Source organism: Oryx dammah, unplaced genomic scaffold, assembly GCF_014754425.2.
Source record: "Oryx dammah isolate SB20612 unplaced genomic scaffold, SCBI_Odam_1.1 HiC_scaffold_25, whole genome shotgun sequence".
Classification (NCBI taxonomy): domain Eukaryota; kingdom Metazoa; phylum Chordata; class Mammalia; order Artiodactyla; family Bovidae; genus Oryx; species Oryx dammah.
This window is the reverse complement of record NW_024070209.1, coordinates 74,216,371-74,234,325: the sequence shown is the minus strand read 5'-3', so window position 1 is coordinate 74,234,325 and position 17,955 is coordinate 74,216,371. Positions and strand designations below refer to the sequence as shown.

General features: G+C 41.9%; 1 protein-coding gene across 1 annotated transcript; it reads right to left on the bottom strand.

The window, feature by feature from the left end:
• Positions 1-2,170: 2,170 nt before the first annotated feature.
• Positions 2,171-16,688, bottom strand: LOC120851618 (WD repeat and coiled coil containing). Its single transcript, XM_040224533.1, has 4 exons — positions 16,601-16,688; positions 8,995-10,801; positions 6,150-6,267; positions 2,171-3,904 (listed from the first exon to the last, which is right to left on the bottom strand). The coding sequence occupies exons 2-4, from the start codon at positions 10,780-10,782 to the stop codon at positions 3,777-3,779; spliced, it is 2,034 nt and encodes a 677-aa protein (XP_040080467.1). The 5' UTR covers positions 10,783-10,801; positions 16,601-16,688; the 3' UTR covers positions 2,171-3,776.
• Positions 16,689-17,955: the final 1,267 nt, after the last annotated feature.

The following is a 17,955-nucleotide window of genomic DNA, read 5'->3' as shown; positions in this document are numbered from 1 at the left end:
GACAAGGGCATCTGGTACTTGAGGTCACAGGGCTCCAGAGAAAGAGCTGGGCTCAGCCTCTCTTCCTGATTCAGGAGGGGGCTGATAGGAAACTCTGTTCACCCCCTGCTCTGCACAGGCACACACAGCACACACATACGCCACACATTGCACACTCACACACACCTACAGAACAGGTTTTTGTTTGCTTGCTTTTCTTTTGGCTGCACTGTCTTTGTTGGGTTGGCAGGCTTAGTTACCCCTCGGCAATTAAGTTCTTAGTTGGGATCCTAGTTCCCTGACCATGGATCAATCGTGAGTACCCTGCATTGAAAGGTAGATTCTTAACCACTGGACCACCAAGAAAGTCCCCAGAACAGTTTCTTAACACTGGACAGTCACTGGCCATGTGGAGACAGTAAGGTACAAGAAGGCAGTTTCTCCCATGTGGTCATGCGGTGCTTTGGAAACCTGGGCAATGCAGGTGGGATCAGAAGCTTGTGCTACATTTGATGTTACCTGTTTCCCGGGAGTGCAGTCTCCTAGGAAACCGAGGAGAGCTGCACTGTACAAGAACAGCAGTTGGGGCCACCACTGGGGGTCAAGTGTTGGATCTCGGAGATGGGAGGCAATCATGGGCTGACCGAAAGGTATAATTCCATTTCTTCTTCATGACACCCCTATGAAGCAGGTATTATCTCATTTTCAGGTGAGAAAATAGACTAGTGAATTAAGCAACTTGCCTAAGAGCAGTTAGAAATGGAAGAAATGGTTTTGTACCCAGAATTGGAGATCAGATGCCCACGTCAGTGTCCTCCAGGCAGTTAAAACATCACACGTCCTTCTCCCCACACTTGTTCTGCCTCCTGCATTTTCGGTAAATTTATGTCAGCATCTATCCAGTCACCAAAACCCCTAACTTGGTCTCTCCTTAGTCTCTTTTCTCCCCCATTTACTCCACCAACCCATTCCCCATATATACCAAGTATGTATTAAGTGAGGGAAAAGTGTTACAATGTGTGGGTTCTACCATTATCAAGTGGTAGAAGTTGGGGCTTCCTTGGTCATCCAGTGGTTGGGAGTCTGCCTGCCAATGCAGGGACATGGGTTCAATCCCTGATCCAGGAGGATCCCACATGTCCCGAGGCAATTAAGCCTGTGTACTGCAGCTACTGAGCCTGTGTGCCTAGAACTTCTGCCTCACAACGAGAAGCCACCGCAATGAGAAGCTTTCACCCCAGAACTAGAGAGTAGCCCCTGCTCAGCACAAATAGAAAAACCCTGCATGTAGCAGTGAAGACCCAGTACAACCAAAAATAAATAAATAAAAAGAGGGAGGTTCCTGGTGGTTCAGTGCTTTGGACTTGCTTTCATTACAGTGGCCTGGGTTCAATCCCTGGTCTGGGAATTAAGATTCCCCAAGCCCCATGGTGCAGCTAAAAACAAAATAAAAAATAGAAAAGAAGAAATGATAATTTACAACAATCAAGAGATAAGCACCTGGGGTGGAGTTACTTCTCTGGAGAAGGATCCAGGAGGGATACATAGGGAGCTTGAATGGTTCCTAGTAATGTTCTGGTTCTTAAATTAGGGATAGGTGATTCACTTTATTATTATTCCTTCTTATTCTTTACATCTATTGTACTTATTAAATAATACCATACAAAAATTTTTAAAATTTGGGCACAAAATGAGGTTTGTAAGTAATGTTTCTATGTAAAATATTCTCAATATAACATTAAACAATAATTCAAAGTATTTAGCTCTTCTCTCCCTGTTTCCTTCTCTCCCCAAACCAACAAATATTGGATTATCTTTTATTTATTTCAATGATTATATACAGTAGAGACCAGGGAAACATGTTTTGTATGAGAGCTGTCATGGGATCAGATTTGTTGGAAAGAAATAATTTATATCCTGGACTGTCCACCAGAAGAAATACGAAGACAACATATGTAAAAATCAAGAACATTCCTTTAAACCAGAAACAATCACAAAGTAAATATTAAAATATTCACACACATACACCCACACAAAAAAAACCATTCACAACAGGATTCTCCTGGTGGTCTAGTGGTTGGCACTCTTCGCTTCCAATGCAGAGGACCTAAGTTCAATCCTTGGTCTGGGAAATTCTGCATGCCACCCAATGCACACAAAAATAAATAAACTTGAAAACATTTATAACAGCTGCAACAACCATTAGTGATTTTATTGAAGACTCATCCACAGGATTCTGACCAGTGAAATGACTGTAACGTACACTCTGGGGCACCTACACAGATTTTGCTATCAGGTCCCCCAGACCCCATCTTGAGGCTTCATAGTTGTGAGGTTTCACTCCACCAGACACTTCCTTCGAAAATGGAGCCAGGCCTCAGGCTGTCCTCAGCCACTGCTCTCCTCCTCTAATGCATTTCAACCGCAAAGTGGCTCTCGCCTCTTCCCTATCCCTGCTCCATCTTCATAAACTAGCAGACAGGAGTCCTCAAGGGTATAAGATCTTTCCAGATGACTTTAAAAGAAAAGAGGAAGAGGCATTTGTGCTCCTATGCATCTGAGCTCCTACGGCTGAAAGAACGTACCTGCAGATGTGTTCTGACTAGTCACACATCAATCCATTCGTTACGCTGCAGTGCCAGAAGTTTATGACTCTGTGAAAAGTGGTGAGTCTTTCTGAAGCTGGGATCAGGGCTCTTTCCACTAGGCTAAGCTGGCGCTTTAGCCCATAATTATAAGAAACTATCTCAGAGTCAGTGTAGCCTTCAACTTTCTGAAATACATTCTCTTACAGATTCTATGCTGGCCTGCAAGACTTGAACAGGGAGAACATAAAAATAGACAAATTAAGGTGGCAATTTAAATTAAGGGAGTTGATTACTGGGAGAAAAATAGGGCATTTTTTAGGATTCCCCAAAATAGGAGATGAGTAACCTCTCAGGGAGAAATCCTGAGTGACAACAGCACAAAATCCTGCCACAGGCCTCACCTGTGCTTGGCACTGTGCTAGTAACATCAGGACCCACTTCAGTGGGGCCCAGAGGGAGTCAAAGCACTTTAAGTATCATTTGAAATTTGCCCAGAGCCAGATTTCAGGAGCTCCTGGACTTCTGTCAGCCAGAATTTTCTAGGGAAGTGACAGGGTTAGGTTTAAATCCAACATCAGAACTACTTCCTGTTCGAGGTAGTCCTGGGAGCAGAAATGAATCGATTTTTTGTTTTCCTTTGAGCTCTGTGCATTCCTGCTTTTACAGTGTCTCCTGTAAAAGAGACACTGGAGCAGATGTTCTCCAGCACTCCTCACACTCAACTTGAAGCCAAGAAGATCTATTACAATCCTGAGGTACCTTTTAAGTGCTTCTAAGAGCTTTAATGCCACTTTGGGCAAGGGACAGAAAGCCTCAGAGAAAGCATAAAACACAATCCATATGGCACCATAATATTGTTTTGTGCCGGGAATTCTGCCCTTAGACAAAACCACACAGTCATGAATACATAAATAACTGCTTTCTGAGCCATCTAACAAAGACTGGGCTCTGCTGCAGAGCAGGGAACAGCAGCCTGGGGGGAAGAGTGGCGGAGCCAGCCATGGCAAGCGCTTCACCTCCCAGCGGCGCTGCAGATCCCAGCTGGGGAGCATCCACCTTGGAAAACAGCTCTTGTTAGTAATGGCCTTGTCTGTGCAGCACATACTCTGCTGATAAGTATCAGACTACACTGCCAGTTTAGTCAGAAGAGCCGGTGGTATCTCCACTTTGGGGAATCCATCACTGAAGACTCCAAGGGAAGGACTGCTATCAAGGCTCTGAGGCAGAGTTTTGGAAGTCATCTGACCTGCCATCTCTTATGATTATCTCCTGTGTGGCTGTGAAAGTTAAGGGGACGAAGCCTTCACTGTCCGCACAAAGAAGGATCCAGTGGGAGTCTGCGAAGTAAAATAAACAGACAGGCAATTCTAAAATAAACACACAGGCAACTCAGGATATCCTGTCTTACTCAGTAAAGAAAAATATCACAAATACAACATTTTTGAGAGAAAGAATACAGTAGTTGATAATCCTGAACCTGACCATCACAAGACTTTACAGAGATGGAGGGGCCGGGTGAAACTGAGGGTCAGGTTACACAGCAGGAATGGGATATTGATGACGGGTGACAGGGAGAGCTAAGGGACAGGTATTAACGCCTGGGCTAGGCATTAAAGGGTCACTGTCATGTATTTGAGCTTGTGTGTGCATGTGTGCATGCTGGTGTTAGGGGGTCTGTACGGTGTCCCTACCTTTTCTAATGCCATCTAGTAGTTTCTCCAGAAACTATGCGAAGCTGGCAACAGCAACTCTATGGAGGAAACTTCTATATTTTTGAGATCCATACCAGCCTCTAGACACCCAAGGAGGTTGAGCTGACTAATGCCAGGCTAGAAATGCCCAGATAATCCTAAATAGTTTGTTCTGAGGTAACCTAGGACCACCGGCATAACACATGCCTGGACTTTTTCTGGTTCTTTTGAGTCTACTATGACCCTGTAATTTCACTTTTGAAAATCTACACTTTCCAAAAGTGTATAAAATACAGAAAGGTTTTTATTAGCACTATTGATAATAATGAAAAATTGGAAACCACTTAAATGTCAAAGAAAACAAAGCAAACTGAAATATGGTATTGAGAGTAAATACTGCTCATCACAAGGAAAAAGTTTTTCTGTCTATATGAGATGATGGCTGTTCACTAACTTACATGATGTATTAAGTCAAATAGTTACGTTGTACACTTTATAGCACTTTATGTCAATTGTATCTCAATAAAACTGGAAGGAAAAAAAAATATGGTATATCCAAGATAGAATATTAACCCAGTGAAAATTACAGTTATCAAGTCGTATCATAAATGCATGTATCAAAACAGGAAAATGCTGATGCTACAAATGTTTAGCAGGAAAAAAAAAACCTTTATGTTTAGTGTGTGGCTGTCCTGAAGACTGAAGCATAAGAAAACCACCATGTTGCCCAGCAGATGGAACACAGGCATGAGTCAGTCCTAAGGCATCGAGGAGAGTCCTTCATGTGCACGTTTGCTGCATATTAAAATGACAGCTCCTAAACAGACATAGAGAAGAGACTTATGGACATGGGGAGAGGGGAGGAGAGGGTGAGATGTATGGAAAGAGTAACATGGAAACTTACATTACCATATGTAAAATAGATAGCCAACAGGAATTTGCTGTATGGCTCAGGAAATTCAAACGGGGGCTCTGTATCAATCTAGAGGGGTGGGATGGGGAGGGAGATGGGGGGGAGGTTCACAAGGGAGGGGATATATGTATACCTATGGCTGATTCATGTTAAGGTTTGACAGAAAGCAACAAAGTTCTGTAAAGGAATTATCCTTCAATAAAAAAATTTAAAAAAAAAATGACAATGCCTTTAAGAAATATTTTATGGGAGTTTCCTGGTGGCCCAGTGGTTAGGATTCCAGGCTGTCGCTGCTGTGGCCTGGGTTCAATCCCTGGTTGGGGAACTGAAAGCCCGCAAGCTTCAAGGCGCAGCCCCCAAAAAGAAAGAAAACAATAAGGTCCTACTGTATAGCACAGAGAACTATATTCAGTGTTCTGTGATAAACCACAATGGGAAAGAATATTTTGAAAAAAAGAATATAGGAACTTCCCTAGCCATCCAGTGGCTAAGACTTCCCCTGCAGCAGACAAGGGTTCAATCCCTAGCTGGGGAACTAAGATCTCAGATCTCATATGGCATGTGGTGTGGCCCCTAAATTAATAAATAAACAAATGAAAGAAAGTGTGTGCACAGAGCCCCCCCGACACACACACGAAAGAAATATTCTGCAATGCTTTTTACATTTTAATGCAACTGGTATATATGAGGTTTTCTGTCATTTCCTGCAGTTGTTACATATTGCTTTGTAACTCTATTTAGTTTTTTCATGTGTGCACTCAGGTTTTTCAACTAGGTTGTAAGTTCCTTAAGGGCAGAACCCATATTTTCCGTGTGTTTTGGCACCTATACCAGGCCTAGATATACAATAACAATTAATACTTTTTAACTGTCTACTGAATCACTGAATGGTTGGTACACTTCATTTTCATCGCCAGTGACAGTCACAAAATTGAGGGAGGGGATGTCAGGTAGAGTCGCCTTCTGAATTTTACCTACCATGCAGCATTTCAACAAGAGAGAGGCCGAAAGTCTGTTGGACTGTGCTGAGTCTTAGCTTGCCATTGCAGAGAAGCATCATTCTTTTTTCAACAACAGGATGTACAAAATGGCATTTCTTCAAAAATAAAGATAAAAATTGTTACACTGATTGCAGAAGCAATGGGGTTAACATTTCCTAAGAATAGAATGTACAGTTAAAAAAATTCTTATCTATTACCACTATCAACTTCAGTGTTAAATAAGGAGCTTTTTGCTGCATTATTTTGTACAACTAAAGAATCAGACAAGACACAACCCCAAATTTCCTTTTGCTCTGTTCCTCCCCAAGGTTATGTGGTTATGTCTTTATCTCTAGGAATTGGTTTTTCTAGGATGAGACTAATGGCATTATAGGATGATGGGTGGCAGACTGAGAAAGACACAATCAGATGGTGAGGAAAAACTGCTCAGCTGTTTTAGAAACAAGCGTTCCTCAGAGATATTGTGGATTTTGGTTCCAGGCCATTGAAATAAAGTGAGTGTCACAATAAAGTGAGCCAGATGAAGTGTTTTGGTTTCCTAGTGCATATTCCGGAGAGGCAATGGCACCCCACTCCAGTACTCTTGCCTGGAAAATCCCATGGGCGGAGGAGCCTGGTAGGCTGCAGTCCATGGGGTCGCTAAGGGTAGGACACGACTGAGCAACTTCACTTTCACTTTTCACTTTCATGCATTGGAGAAGGAAATAGCAACTCACTCCAGTGTTCTTGCCTAGAGAATCCCAGGGATGGGGGAGCCTGGTGGGCTGCCATCTATGGGGTCACACAGAGTCAGACACGACTGAAGTGACTTAGCTGTAGCAGCAGCAGTGCATATTCTGGGCTTCTCAGGTGGCACAGTGGTAAAGAATCTTCCTGCCAATGCAGGAGACTTGGGTTTGATCCCTGGGTCGGGAAGATCCTCTGGAGGAAGAAATGGCAACCCACTCCAGTATTCTTGCCTGGAGAATCCCATGGACACGGGAGCCTGGGGTGCTCCAGTCCATGGAGACACAGAGTCACACACAACTTAGCCATGGAGGACGCACAGTGCATACTCTGTAGTTAAGTACGCAACTGCATATGTCTAATAATGTACATACCTTCATTTTAAAATGCTTTATTGCTTAAAAAATGCTAACTATCAACTGACAACAGATATATCTATATATCTTTAAACAAAGATATATAAGTCCACAGTAATCATATCAGTGTGGTATTGTCAAAGTTTTAGGCAAAGACCAGTATTACAGTAGCTGCAGTAAGAAGTAACCAGAATTAGATATCAGGATATGTAAGTTTATATATAAGAAATTTGGTAGATCAAGTTCAGTGGGATAAAGATGGATTTTTAATAATGTTGGTAGCACAACTACTTATCTTGCAGAAAATTTTAATCAATGATTAAAAACATAAATGTAAAAACTAATGTAATAAAATAATACAAGAAAACCTAGGTTACTACACATGTATCAATTTCTTTAGAAAACCTCTTGTAAACTGGTAACTCAATAGCGAAAAATGAGCAAAAGGCAATTCATACTCAACTGACCAAAAAACATGAGGATATACTCAAATTTATTAACAGCAGTGAATTACCAGGGGCTTCCCAGGTGGCATAGTGGTAAAGAACCTGCCTGCCAATGCAGGGAACACAAGAGACAGGGTTTGATCCCTGGGTTGAGAAAATCCTCTAGGGTAGGAAATGGCAACCCACTCCAGTATTCTCACCTGCAGAATCCCATGGACAGAGGAGCCTTGGCAGGCTACAGTCCACGGGGTCACAAAGAGTCATCCACGATTAAGCATTCATCATAGCCAACAGTAAGGGAAAAACAATTAATAAAAGTGAAATACTACTGCACATTCATCAGATTGGTGAGGATGTAAGGAAAAGGATAGTCCCATATGTTGCTGATGGACATGTGATGATTCATTGTTTAGTAAAAAGTCTTTGAAAGGCAATCTGGCAACTCTATTAAAAGTAGAAGCATATACATTTTATATATATATACTCTTCAAATCTACACTTCCACTTCTGGGAACCAAGCCAATAGAAATAAAAGTATGAATATAAATAGATACATATGAGAATACTACTGCAGCACTATTTGGAGTGGCTAAGAACTGAAAACAAAGTGAATGTCCATCAACAAGGGAAGAACTGAATAAACAGAATACTCTCAGCATGAAGTAAAGAATACACCATATGACCCCATGTTTGTAAAACAATGAGAAAATCACCACCCCAACACCTATATACCTATGAATTAAGCAAAGATCTGTGTAAGATTATCTGAGTACGAAGGAAAAATATGCAAGGATCCACATTAAGCTGCTAGCTAAAAGTGGATTACAGGGAGGAGAAGCAGGGCCAAGTTCAATGGGAAAGTATTCATGATAAAATAAGATATTATATGAGCCCACATTTAAATATTTTATGTTTGCATATACAGGCATACATAGATACATTAAAAAATTGTAATGACTATAACCTTTCTTATAAATGGAAGAGAGCTTGCAACTGCATATAAGAAAAGGTCTTCTCAATGAAACAGCATGATTTAAGAATTTGTTTTCTAAACATAGATTGCCAGAATGAGTGCAAGAATTCATGTTTTCATATTATGCACATGATAAAGTCATGGTGTATATTGCTATGTGGGCCTATCCAACCAAGCTGAAAAGGTATAACAACTTGCCTGAACATAACATGCCCAGCTCAGTGAAGTTCAATTAGAACCCCACTGCCTCAACAATAAACTTCTCTTGCAGCACATACTGGCTACAGGAGCCAGTGGTAGTTCCCCTAGAGGAGAAGTTACCTGGCAAGTGATGTGAACATAAGGCAGATCCTGAGAGAGTGGGTACACTGGAGAGGATTTCTTTCCATTGTGCAGAAAGTTGCTGAGTTCAGAAAGATGTCGCTGCACTTCACTCAGGTTCCTAGATACAACTTCCAGTTCCTTAGACAGCTGGTACGTTTCCTTTTCCCGTTCTAAGTTAGGAGGTTCTTCGGTACTTGTGTGGGCTGGTGTGCCGCTGGGTCTGGGCAGTGTTACTGACCAATTAGCAGGCCTGGCATCTAGAGTTTCTAGGACTGTGGAGCCATCACAGATGCTGGATGCAGGACTTTCTATTTCTTTAATAAGGGTTCTTCCAGGCCTTCCACTTTGACTGCTGCTATTAGCTGTGAACAAGAGCCCTCTGCTTTGGTGACAAAAATCTGGCGAAAGATCTTCAATTAGCTTTTTTATATTTGTTTTATTTATCAGAGTACCGAAAGCAGAGTTACCACTCTGGTTTTCACTCAGTGTCACTGGAGAGTCTTCTTTCAGCATTACCTCTCTAACAATCAAACGAATCACATACTGATCAGATTTTGAAGAAGGAAGAAATGCTGAGTCAGTGGACTTTTGTCTTCCCACCAAAATTAATAGTAATTTATCTGTCAAGAAACATATGCCTTTTGGTCTTTCATTACTCTCTAACTGAATCTGCTGGATGTTTGGCATTAATAACGGAATGACAGAATAGATAAAAATTACATTAGATGTATTGGAAGCCACTGCAACTGCTTGTGCTTTAAGATTAAATGCTATTAGATCAGGAACCAGAATGCCTGGAATGATGACCTTTCTGTTGCAGGTAACCTCCTTCTCAAAGGTCAAAAGGACCAAATGTGAAGAATCCAGGCCAGTTCCTGTCAAGTAGTCTTTTTTTCTTAGACAAGTAAGAGAACTACCCTCAGATTTAAATCTGTTGAAGTGGATATGAGTTAGATCCAGAGGCTCAGAAAAGGATGACGACACTGGTGTTTCAGAATTTGTTTCAGAGAAAACTGGATCAGTAACTGGTACAGCACGCAGACAAGTGTCTTCACCACTAGGGGGAACGTCAAAAGTTCCAGAAGCATTTAACCCACAAATCTTATCCAGCGGAAGCTCAGTGGCTATAGCGACCTGTGAGTCCACAGTGGCTCCGATTGAGCGCACGTAGCTGTCCACATCAAAGATGGGACAGAGGGAGCACCTGAGAAGAGTCTTCTGAGCACTGTCCCAAATGTAAGAATGCAGGCTACTGCCTGCTGCCACCACCAGCCTCTGGCCATCCTGGGTCCAACATGCACAGTGAATGAGGCCTTGGGTGCTGACGTCCAATTTGACTTGGGAACTGTCACAGTGGATGTTGTAGAACACGGAGACGTCCCAAGCAGTCAACACAGTCAGGATGGCACTTTCTGGGTGCCACACACAGCCCTGGGGAAGGACAGGGCATGACTGTCTGATCTCACAGGGCTGAGACATCAGCCACTTGCCTGGCTCTTCTGCAAGGCTAGGACACAGCTGCCACACGATGACACACTTCTTGTGCTGGAGAGCGAGCAGAGTGGGTGCGTCAGCTGCACCAGGCGGGGCCCAGGACACCCCATACACATGTTCAAACTGCCCAAGGACTGTTGAGTCCCCAAATTTGGCCTCTCCACTGTGAAGCTGTAAATTGGTCAGGACTACCTGAGTCCCATCAGTCCAAGCAAGGCCGTGAATTGGGTGTATTGCTTGATATAATGCATTCAGTCCAGTCCTGAGAAGTTTTCCTTGTCCCAACTCCATCCTTTTTGATAAAGGTTCTCTGAAATAATTAAGAAGGAAAGTTACACCATGAAAATATAACCAGACAAATCCAGACAACTGGTTTAGCCTTTCTGTGAAATGTGAGACACGGCAAAACAGAGGAAATCAGGATGACTCGACTCTTACTGAATATGCAAGACAATATCCTATAAACACTATCCTATAAACACTATATCCTATAAACACTAAACCAGCTACTATAGGAATTTGCTGGCCAAATTAGAAGGAAAGGAAGAGAATAAACATATCCAGAATGTGCCATATGTGGTGCTAGTTCAGTTTAGTTCAGTCCCTCAGTCATGTCTGACTCTTTGTGACCCCATGAATCGCAGCACACCAGGCCTCCCTGTCCATCACCAACTCCTGGAGTTCACTCAAACTCATGTTTATCGAGTTGGTGATGTCATCCAACCATCTCATCCTCTGTCATCCCCTTCTCCTCCTGCCCCCAATCCCTCCCAGCATCAGAGTCTTTTCCAATGAGTCAACTCTTCGCGTGAGGTGGCCAAAGTATTGGAGTTTTAGCTTTAGCATCAGTCCTTCCAATGAACACCCAGGACTGATCTCCTTTAGAATGGACTGGTTGGATCTCCTTGCAGTCCAAGGGACTCCCAAGAGTCTTCTCCAACACCACAGTTCAAAAGCATCTGGAATTCAATACAATCCATGTAATAGTCCAGTGAGGTTAGCACTATTATTCTTGTGTGAGAGACAACAGAGCTGAAGCTCTAAAAGGTTAAGAAACTTGCCTTTCATATCTTATAACAAAACACCTTCCAGACAAATTAAAGATCCAAATGCAAAAAAATATGTAAAAAATATAAGAGATTTAAAAGAAAGACTTTTCACGGTACCATAAAAATACTCCAGCATGTATATGTATAAGGATTTACAAGAGCGTCTTTTATAAGAGAAAAATCTAAATGTACATCAATATGGAAATACATTAAAAAATATGGAAGCTCCATGAATAATGACACAGGAAAATCCTCCCCCAAAGCACTGAAATTCACAATATAACACATCTGGTAAGCTTCTATTTATGAAAAGAAATCCACTTCTCTATGTCTATAAACATGTGTTTGTATATATTTACATAAAGATGCAGAAAAAGATCAGAAATAACACATACCAAACTGTTCACAGTACATGCTGAGAAGGAGATGGGAAAAGAGAGAAGGTAAAACAGTCTTTATTTGTGTATTTTTTGAAAAATTGTTTTTTAATAAGCACTTAGTCAAATAGTCCTTTTCTAATTGAAAAATGAAACTAAACATTCAAATGTGAAAAATAATTTATGAAAAGTTCTTGTAAGCCAGTTAAAAAGAGAAAATTTTAAGTGGTTGAAGAATATCAACAGGCAATTTGATATTACAAAACAATTATGATGATCAATAAACACATTCTAAGTGATGTTTAATCTTAGAATATTAATCAAAGAATTCTCTAAACATGCAGTGTCCATCTTCACCACTCATTCTCTTCTTAACCCACTCTTAACTGATTCCATTCTCACCTCTTCTGAAACAACTCCCACCATCCCACCAGTGCTACTCATGTCACTGAATCTAATGGATATTTTTCAACCCTGCCTGGTTTACTTAGCATCAAAGACAGAACTTGAGAAGCTGTCTTCAGGCTCTAAATCCAAAGAAATATATTCTCCACCAAACTGGTAGATTTGATTTTCATTTGTCTGCATTTTTTTCTCATACCTTTTTGCTAGCTTTGTCCCTACTCTTAGAATCTTTTACCAAGACAGAAAGGTCTGTTTTACTTCTACACATGATGTCAGATTAAGTGGTTCTGCAGTAGCTTGCTAAATGGAGAAATATGTCCTCTGTCATTACTAATGAAGAAGGCTGCCATCTCAAACCCATTGGTCTTGTGTAAGATAATATATATACTTCCCTAATAGCTACTTATGCACTTTTAAAAGACTTTTATTGATAAATAATGCATGATACATTTTCCTGGGCAGAGAAAATTCCTAATAGGCCAATTATATATCAAAAGCAATTTATATGGTATGTTTTAGGCCACCCAAGTTAGTCTAATGTCATTGAGAGTGTGTATGGCCAGGGTTAGCCCACGGTAAGAGTTTGTGAATAAGGGAAAAACAAACTTGATAATAAAGTCTCTGAAATTTTTTAGAAGAATTAATTTTAATATTTTTATCTTTAGTAACAAGAAGAAATTTGGTAAAAAATTAGAGTTACCATATGATGCTGCAATCCCCCACACACACCTGGGCATATAGCCAGAGAAAACTATAATTCAAAAAGATACAAGCAACACAATATTCACTGCAGCGCTAATTATATATACTCACATATATATATAACTGAGTCACTGTGCTGTATACCTGAAACTAACATGATATTGTAAATAAATCATACTTCAATAAAATTAAATTAAAAATAAAAATGAAGGAAATTTGGCCTATATTCCTTAAACACATAACAATAATTAGTCCAGGTTCTGACCACCTCCTGCTTTTAAATAGAGGAGGATAAGGAGAAATTCTCTTCATTCCAGTCTCTTCTTTTCCACAGAGCTTGGACTCTTTGAGTATTGGCAGAATTATCTTGAGATGTCCGGCTTGGACTGTAGATGTCCTAAGGACTATAGCCCACCAGGCTCCTCTATCCATGGGATTTTCCAGGCAAGAGTACTGGTATGGGTGGCCATTTCCTCCTCCAGGGGATCTTCCCAACCCAAGGACCAAACCCATATCTCTTGTGTCTCCTGCATTGCAAGTGTATTCTTTACCTCTGAGCCACTAAGGAAGCCTGAGAAAAGTCACAGCTCCTGGTAACTGGGCATTTCTGCTCAAATATCTTTGATGCGTCTCCAGTCTATACATATAAAAGTTCTTCCAAAATGTTTTAGCAAAGCATTGAAGGCCTTATATTTTCTGATACTGCTACACCTTTCCAACCTTATATCTCTGATCATAAAGGGCCTGCTGAAGAATTTGGAATTTAGAGAAACCACTACACATTCATGCAACATTGTGCAGAACAGACCTGAGAAACTAAGAAGCTGACAAGTTTAATAAGGGTCCATGGGCAGAAACAACTGCAACACCGCAAAGCAATTCACCTCCAGTTAAAAATCAATCAATTAAAAAATTAATCAATTAATTAATTTTTAAAATGGGGGACATAGATAATTTGAATGTCAGGATGAGAAAGTGAGCCAAGCTTGTAGCTACGAGATACTTTTAAGACAACTAAAACAGATTATCAAGTGCAATGAGTGCTAAGGAAGAAAGGAGAATTAAGGACAACATACAAATTTTCAGCTTGGGAAACTGATGAACCATTAGTCAGAGCTACAGAAGGCAGAGCATGCTTCAGAGGTAAAAACAATGTAGTGTGCAACAAGTTTAATGTGGGCTTCCCCGGTGGCCTACCAGTAAAAAATCTGCCTCTAATGCCAGAGACACAGGAGTTGTGGGTTCAATCCTGGGGTTGGGGGGAATCCCCTGGAGGAGGACATGGCAATCTACTCCAGTATTCTTGCCAGGAAAATCCCATGGACAGAGGAACCTGGCAGGATACAGTCCACAGGGTCGCAAAGAGTTGGACACAACTGAAGCAACTAAGCACGCATGCATGTGCTTTATTTAAGATGTTTATAGAGTAGCATTGTACCTTAGGCAGTCAGAGGTAAGGATTTGGGAGTCACTGTTACAGAGCTAGTAGTAAAAAGATCAGAGAACCAAGATGACAAAGGCGAAAGACCTTCAGGTGAACCTCAATTATTTCGTATCTTTTAAATATTTGCCTGAAGCTAACGGTATGTATACCTGTTAGTCTCTCCACCCTCAGATGATAAGGTTTCTCAAATCAGGAACCCTGGTTCCTCTATGAAGCGAAAAGCTGAATGTATTCATTCAGGAGAGAGATGGCCAGAACCAGGATCTGGTGTTCAGTCTATAGCCATTTAATTCTTCTGTTTCTAATCTTCTTTAAAGACAACTCATGGAACTTCCTTGGTGGTCCAGGGGCTAAGATTTTGCACTCCCAATGCAGGGGACCCAAGTTAAGTCCCTGGTCAAAGAACTAGATCCCATGAGCTGCAACTAAGATGCAGCACAGCCAAAAAAAAAAAAAAAACTAAGACAACTCATAGTGACAGTCAAGGGGCTCAGGTGAATTGGAGCACTTCCAGTAAATTTAAAGTTACATACTCCCCAACTGTTTTTCCAAATTTACTGTGTTTTCATTATAAAATAATTCCAAGTTCTTTACACTTATTGTTTTCAATTAATATATAAGAAAGGTCAAAAGGACCTAGAAATTCTCATATTGAGTGAAATAAGTCAGAGAAAGACAAATTCCCTTATCAGTTTAGTTCAGCTGCTCAGTCATGTCTGACTCTTTGCAACCCTATGAACCACCGCACACCAGGCCTCCCTGTCCATCACCAACTCCCAGAGTCCACCCAAACCCATGTCCATTGAGTCGATGATGCCATCCAATCATCTCATCCTCTGTCATCCCCTTCTCCTCCTGCCCTCAATCTTTCCCAGCATCAGGGTCTTTTCCAATGAGTCAGCTCTTCACATCAGGTGGCCAAAGTATTGGAGTTTCAGCCTCAACATCAGTCCTTCCAATGAACATCCAGGACTGATCTCCTTTAGGAATATGACATTGCTTATATGTAAAATCTTTAAAAATGGTACAAATGAACTTATTTACAAAACAGAAATAGAGTCACAGATGTAGAAAACAAACTTATGGTTACCAGGGAGGAAAGAAGGGGTAAATGGGGAGATTGGGATTGACATACACACTACTATATATAAAATAAAAAACTAATAAGGACCTACTGTATAGGATGAGCCTTCTTCCCTCGTGGCTCAGATGGTAAAGAATCTGCCTGGCATGCAAAAGACTAGAGTTCACTCCCTGGATGCGGAAGATTTCCTGGAGAAGGAAATGTCAACCCATTCCAGTATTGATGCCTGGGAGGGTACAGTCCATGAGGCCAGAGTCCTCAAAATGTAGAAACTGAACAACTGTAGAGCACAGGGAAGTATTCTCAACACTCTATAATCACTTAATTGAGAAAAAAAACCTTAAAAAGGGTGGCTATATGTGTATGTATAACTGATGCACTTGCTGTATAGCAGAAACTAACACAACATTTTAAACCGACTATACTCCAATACATTTTTTTAAAAAGGTCAAAAGGTAAATTCACACACACACACACTCAAATTCAACGAAAGAAAATTATGACTGCAACCCTCCAGACATTTTTCTATGCAGTTGATGTTAAACTTTTTCACTCATACTGCACCATTTCATACCACGATTTTTTCGCTTCACATTATATTAGGATTTTACCCATGTTATTTAAAAGCTTTAAAATTACTTTTAGAAGCCACTTCATACCACTTTTCCTCACTGTTGAGAAAGTGCCATAATTTTTCCTCACTGGTGAGATACCTGGTTTAGCCAACTTTATCTTTTTACAAATACCGCTGGGATAAAGGTATTTATGCATAAAGCATGTTCATTTTGAATGGCTTCCTTAGGATATATTCCCAGAAGCGTCACTCGTGAGGCACAAGTAATATATTCTCTGGTTTAAACCCACCCTCTGCTCGTCCTCATCCGCCAGCCCTCTCACGTGGCCCCCCACCATTCTAGTCATCTTCTCGTCGCACCTGTAACCCTTCCTCTAATCCGCGTCTGCCAAAGCCCAGATCCCTCCACTTCCGTCCCCGCCCACCTGGCCTCCCCTACAGCGGCCAGGCCGGAAAGCAGTAGAGACAAAATACCTTTGGTCTCACTGCCCCACAGAAAATCAGTTTCCCCGCGACCTTCGGAGCACACAGGCCTCTGATCCGAAGTCCCAAGCAGACTCCGGAAGCATCGGTTCCCAGAGCCCGGTAGGTGAGACGGGGCTGTACAAGCTAAGCAATTCCCCCTGCCTATTGGCTATTGCTTGTGTCCCGTTATGAGACGGTCCTTCCCATTGGCCAATAAGCTCGAGCTTTGCCGCACAGACCTCTGGGAGTTGTATTCCACCTGAAACGCCATCGAAGGTAAAAGTGGTATTGATACCTTTCGTCCCTTGAGAGGTTTAGCGCTTTCGCCCGCATCTTTTCGGTCCTCGTAGTCTAAGAAGGGGAGAAGGCAATGGCACCCCACTCCAGTAATCTTGCCTAGAAAATCGCATGGGCAGAGGAGACTGGAGGGCTGCAGTCCATGGGGTCGCTGAGGGTCGGACAAGACTGAGCGACTTTCCTTTCACTTTTCACTTTCACGCATTGGAGAAGGAAATGGCAACCCACTCCAGTGTTCTTGCCTGGAGAATCTCAGGGATGGAGGAGCCTGGTGGGCTGCCATCTATGGTGTCGCACAGAGTCGGACACGACTGAAGTGACTTAGCAGCAGCAGCAGTCTAAGAAGGAGTCCGGGAGCCCTAGAGTCAACACGGTTTCTTAGCTTTTCAGGGAAGCAGCGGGGAGGGGGAGGTAGAGAAGGAGTTGAAGACCTCTTTAAAATCTCAGGAAAATGTTCTCCATTCACAAAATAGGGTATATGTAACTGACTCCGCTCCATGGACCTGCTCTAATTACCAACGGCTCTTCTACACTTACCCCAAAAGTGCCTGACTATAGCTACAACTCACTAGGCTTAGAGCCAGCTATACCCCTGCCAGATTCTGGGCCACGCCTTGGGGCAGCTCATGGGGAATTTCAGATCCTGACCCTCACGATGGTTGATCATGTTTGTTGAACACACAGCCAGCCCTCCTTCTGATAATCTGAAGTCGGTGCCTTGACCATCTGGGAGAGAGGGGCGTGTGGAAGTGGAGAAGTAACACCTAGGGCTCGCTCTTCTTTGCTCAGGCTTTTCTTCCCATGCCTGTCTTCCTGCTCCACTTGTCAGAACCATACCTTCGTATCAATTTTTGCAACAATGCATGAAGAGAGAGAAAAAATTGAAAGTTCCATTCATTTTTCAAATGCTTGCTGCTAAGTTGCTAAGTAGCTTCAGTCGTGTCCGACTGTGCAACCCCAGAGACGGCAGCCCACCAGGCTCCCCCGTCCCTAGGATTCTCCAGGCAAGAACACTGGAGTGGGTTACCATTTCCTTCTCCAAATGCTTACCTCCTCCAAAAAATACC